Below are 5,631 nucleotides of genomic sequence, written 5' to 3' on the forward strand. Positions count from 1 at the left end.
AAAAATGAGAAGTTACATGTTTATTGCGCTAACAATTTTATTTCTAAAAATCTAGACATTTTTGCTGTGTCTGCATGAAAAATTTTGACTGCCTCAAACTAGCTGCTAATTTAACTCTTTTGCTTTCATCTGATATGGTCCAAAGGCGATACTCACTTTAATGTCTCTCAGAGTTTTCTGCCTCATGCAAATGAGCCCTTTAAATCTCTCTTCTTCCTCATATCGTCTCTCTTGACAGGATTTCCTCTCATTCTTGAGATGATCGAATACAATTTCGGCATGTTCTTTTTTATATCTTATACTTAGAAATTTTTCACTACGAAGAAAAAATTACATTTGCCACTAATTAACTCATATTTTATTTTATATAACATGTTTAAGATACATTTTAAAAGACCCATCATTGAAAAATCTTAGAGCTGACGAGCCTTGGAAAAGGTTCCTAAACCCTTTCTAAGGCCTACTTCCATGTGCCAACCAGACCAGTCGCTGTTGAGTCGATACCAACTCAGGTTGACCCCAAGTTTGCCCAGTAGAACTTTGCTCTAAAGGGTTTTCATGGCTGAAACGTTTCAGAAACATCTCCAGGACTCTCATCAGTGTGTTCGAACCACCAACCTGTCTGTTACCAGCTAAGTGCTTAATCATTTGTGCCACTCTGGCTCCCTAAAACTACACCTAAATGATCCATCTGGAAGAAAATCTATGGAGAAATTTAGTGGGTTCTCTTGGTTGCGTACTAGCAGGCCTCTGTTCTGTCTTCACTCCAACAGAACCTCATGTAACTCCAGGGATACATTCTGATTAGGTTAAAACCAGTTATCACATGGCTGACTGTTAGGAGTGGGTATATATATCAAAATACCTCCCTAAGATGAAAGGTAAGGGCCTATTCCATCTGAAAGAAGAGGCTTACATCCACAGTGAACAAGGACTCATGCTTCCAGATTTGCTGATAGCAGGCAAAGTGGAGAAAGAAAAAAGAAAGAGTCCCAAGGGTTGAGCTGCATAATCAACCAACCCTGATGCTGTCCTACCCATGGACTTGCTACTAAGATGGCATATGAATGTGCCTGTGTATTTTCATGTGCAGCTAAGTACCTCTTGATACAAAGGCAAAATGACAATTTTTATGGTAAAATGGGTAGTTATAAAAGAGGCAACACTGACAAAAACACCAGAAAGTAATGAAAATGTTGTCATTAGGTGACTTTGAGTTGGTTCCAACTCATGGTGACCCAGCGTACAACAGAACAAAACATTGCCTGGTCTTACGCCATCAGCAAAAAAAAAAGCATGAATTAAAAATAACTTGCAGAGTTGAGCAGCAGCTCAGAATCCAGAATAAGCAGAGTCACACAAGCTCAGCAAGGTCTTGTGTTACTCACATTTACGGTCATCTCTACTGTCATTTGCACAGTTAGCTACAAAGGAAGCAGGACTAATATTTTTTGTTGTTGTTGTTGTTATATGCCGTCGAGTTGGTGCTAAAATGTTACAGTGCTTTGAATATAATATCTCATTTAATACAAACAACAACAAATCTGTGAAATAATGACTACAACTACTCCTCACTTATCTATATGGTTAGGTCCAAGGACCAGGCAAATCGACCTTATTTATGCAGGAGTCTGAGTTGGCTGACCTGTCTTCACCTGTGCCTCCTCCCCATCTAGGGGTATGCTATGAGTGATCGAGCAGGCAGGCTTTCCCCACCACCTCAGAGCCCACAGAGGGTGGGGGTGGGGAGATTTAGGGGGTTCGAGAGTCACCGGCTGCCTCGGTAGCAGCAGGGACCCACTATCTCTGGCCCTGCTCCAAGCCTCCGCACAGACCATGCACCTTGCCTCTCTATCTTCCAGCGCTGCCAGCCTCTGGAATGAGCCTCAGCAAGGGGCTCCAGGGGCCCCAGGGTCTGCAGGCAGGTGAGGCCCAGCCACCTGGGCCTGCAGGGAGGACCCCACCACCAGAGAGGGCTGATGGTCTGCCTTCAACCTCTTTTCCTGCCCTCTGCCCTTACAGCCTCCCTCTGGGAAACCGGACACAGCTGGGGCCAGCAGTAGTATACCTAGGTTGCAGCGCCACGCTGGAAGGGGACTCATAAAATTTGAATGGAGACGAGGGGGGAAAGAAAAGGAGGCAAAGCACCCTCTTTGGAAGGAGAGACACCTGGAGCAGCCACCCACGGTCACCCAACTTCTGCAGCACTGGCTCCCTCCACCTGCTTTTTGGGGCCTGTCTGTCCAGTTGCCGCAAGCTCCTGCAACAGTCTTGGATAATACAAACAACTGCCCACGTGGCTTCCATCCCTTTCATAAACCTCGCCCTCCTCTTCCTCCTCCTCCCCTTCTTGCCTCAAAAAACCAAAACTAAACCCACTGCCCTCTGAGTCATAGCGACCAACCATATAGTACAGAGTAGAACTGCCCCCATATGGTTTCCATGGCTGTAAGTCTTTACCAGCACATACTGCCACATATTTCTCCCATGGTGGTTTGGAAACATCGACATTTTGTTTAGCAGACAAATGCCGTCGCCAATGCACCACCAGAATCTCGCTTCCGATCCTTGTTAACGTGGTAAACGTTCAAATCATAGATTTTTTACTATATTGTCACAAATGTCAACTGTCTGATAACGAGATAGTCCATTAAGTGAAGCGTAGGTGTTCTACACGCAGTACCCTGATTAAGAACTCAATCCATTCCTACCTGTGTCTTTAAGAATGTGTAGGTCAGTCCGAGTAGGTGCATGCATTCCTATTTGCCTTACCTTAGTGGACAAAAAGGCGCTCTGGTGGCAGGGCGCCTAAAGCATTTGACTGGTAACCAGAAGGTTGGCAGTTCAAACTTGAGCTGAGGAAAGAAGAGGGAGAATCTATTTCCGAAAAGATTTACCGCCTTGGAAGCTTAATGGGGCTCGCATTGCGTCGGAGACCACTCAATGGCAGTGGATTTGTTTTTTTGTTTTAGCGCAAGAAAAGGCTCCAAGACTTTTCAATGATTTAAAGGCTGCACATGCAGCAAGTGAAAGAATTATGATGCAGGATTTGTTCCAAGTAGGGGTTGGCTCCATTGTTTTAAACTAAGGGCAAATTTACACATTGAAGCATTACTTCAAAACAACATTGCCAGTCGCAAAGATGGCGGCACCCTGCTCAAAGATCGCAGCCGCTTTTAATGTCTGTGGCTTTCCACAGTTTCAATAATCCAGTCTCATTCATCAGGCTCCTGAGAGGGCTCACGATGCCTCTTCCGAGTCTCCCATTCTACGGCTATGACCTGCAATTTTTCCCCTTCCAGTTACCTTGACGAATCACCCAAATTGTAAAAATTCAGCTCTGTCCCTATTTTGTTTTGTCGACCATGACAGAACCGGTTCCAAGCTGTGTATTAAACTGCCAGTAGGAGTTATGGATAAGTCGAACATTCTTAACCCGGGAACTGCCTATATAGCCATTGAGAGATCAGGAACCGAAACTTCAGCATAGTTAAGAAGCTTGTACAAGCAAAACTAGTAACCGACAGAACTGGAATTCAAATCCAATTCTGTATTGCTCTAAATTCCCTTTTTCCAACTTTACCATTCTGATCAACATCTAGAATTCTTATGTGATGTCCTATCTAAATACTTACTGATAATGACACTATGGAGCTTAGAGAAGCAATTAAATTAACACAGGAAAAGGCAAGTATAACCAAAACCATAAGGCTTTCATAGTCCATGCAAGCGAACAGCATTCTCCAACTATCCTGACCACATCTACCTTGTTCTCTACGCAAAATGTTGAGATTACATTACATTAAATATAGCATTTTATTTGTTCTATATATGTACATATTATATAGAAACCAAAACAAAACCAAACTCACTGCCCTCAAGTCAACCCCTCCTTGGGTTACCGAGGCTATCATTAGCAAATAGATTGTCCAATCTTCCTTTCAAGGAGTGGCTGGTGGGTTTGAACTGCCAGCCTTCTGGTTTGCAGTCAAATGCCTTAGGCGCTACACCACCAGAGCTCCCAAATTATTTATACATGTATATATAAATAATATTTCTTTCTTATATTAATTAAAAGAAACTGAAATCTTATAGGTCTGGGTTTGAATCCTTCCACTTCCTAGTGAAGAAATAATTGTAAAAAAATTAAATGAGAACTAAGGTTAGCTTTGATTGCTATAATTTTTTAACCATATATCAATTGTGTTATATATACAAGGTTTATCTTCTAAAAATATTTTCAGACATTTCAATGCACACTTTCCCACTGGCCATTGTTTTATCCTTCCGCTGCCTATTGCTAGGCACCTTAACTAGTAATTATTGACTTGATAGAGTCATTTATTGATATCATCAGTAGTTTATTCATAATACAACTTATGTGCAGTAATCTTCCTTTCCAGTGGAAGTTCAGGGAGTCAATACGCACAGTTGAAAGAGCACACACTTTAAAGTAGGATAGACCTAAGTTGGAGTTAGCTCTACCGCTAATTAGATGTGCAATATTAAGGCAATCATTGAATTTCTCCTTTCTCTTTTTCTTAGCATGCATATGGAAATTATATTGTATAACTTAAGAATGTGTGAGAAATAATTGAGATAAAGTACATAGATTGCCCAGCAAAGTGTATGACACATTAGGAACCCAATCAACAGTAGCTTTAAATAATACTTGATATTGTCCATCATCACGGTTAATTAATACAGTTGTAAATAATATAATGATATCAGTTTATTCTTTTTATCCTTCCATGTTGGAAGTCAGAGTTTTTTTCAGGTTTAGAGAAGGGATTGGCTCATTAGGCCATGTTCACCACTCTTGTCTGCAGAGCAATGCAATTCAGCCATAGTAGAAATAAAACATTACAATTCAAATGGTGAGAATTGTTTTTTCAACTTTTCACTGTGATTTGGGTGAAAGTTTACAGAGCAAATCAGTTTTCCATTCAACAATTCACATATATTTTGTCTCACATAATTAATTGCACTCCCTTCAATGTAACATCAGTCCTCACACTTCCTCTCCCTGTTTCTGGTTTCCATTCCTCTTTCTCTCCTGACCCTTCTTGTATTCTGAACTTTCCCCTTGGGCAAATGCTGCCATTCTGAATATGGGATAGTTGGTTTTTCAAGAAGTGTGTACCGTCCTAGAGTTAATGTTCACCTTGGAGATCTGTATATTGTTTGACTGAAAATTGAGCTATCCGAGTGAGTTCAGTTCCAGATCTGAGGCCTGAATAAGGGCAATAGTCTCAGGTGTTCCACCAGTCTCTATCTGACCAGTAAGCCTGGTCCTTTTTATTATTTTGAGTTTTGCTCCACATTTTCCCCCCATTCTACCCAGAACTTCCTAAAGTGATCCCTTTCAGAGCAGTGAGCTGTGGTAGCTGACTACATCTACTTTTTCTGGTCTCAGGGTTGTGGAGGCTGAGGTTGGCATGGTCCATTAGTCCTTTGGACTAATTGTTCCCATTTGTCTTTGGTATTCTTCACTCTTCTTTGCTTCATACAGAGAGAGACCAAGAGTTGCACTTTTGATGGCTATTTGCAAGCTTTTAAGACCCCACTCAGGAGCTCTGGTAGCATAGTGGCTAAAGCCCTTGACTGCTAACCAGAAGGCTGGCGGTTCAA

General features: G+C 41.8%; 1 protein-coding gene across 1 annotated transcript in view; it reads right to left on the reverse strand.

Annotated features, from left to right (window-relative positions):
• Window positions 1-5,631, reverse strand: part of CCDC178 (coiled-coil domain containing 178) — a 664,873-nt gene that overhangs the window by 416,751 nt on the left and 242,491 nt on the right. The window contains exon 15 of the mRNA XM_007945673.2: window positions 157-316. Within this exon, the coding sequence (XP_007943864.1) occupies window positions 157-316 (160 nt within the window). The remainder of the gene's footprint in view (window positions 1-156; window positions 317-5,631) is intronic.

This window comes from Orycteropus afer, unplaced genomic scaffold, assembly GCF_000298275.1.
Source record: "Orycteropus afer afer isolate SDZICR_OR568_19922 unplaced genomic scaffold, OryAfe1.0 scaffold00141, whole genome shotgun sequence".
Taxonomy (NCBI): domain Eukaryota; kingdom Metazoa; phylum Chordata; class Mammalia; order Tubulidentata; family Orycteropodidae; genus Orycteropus; species Orycteropus afer.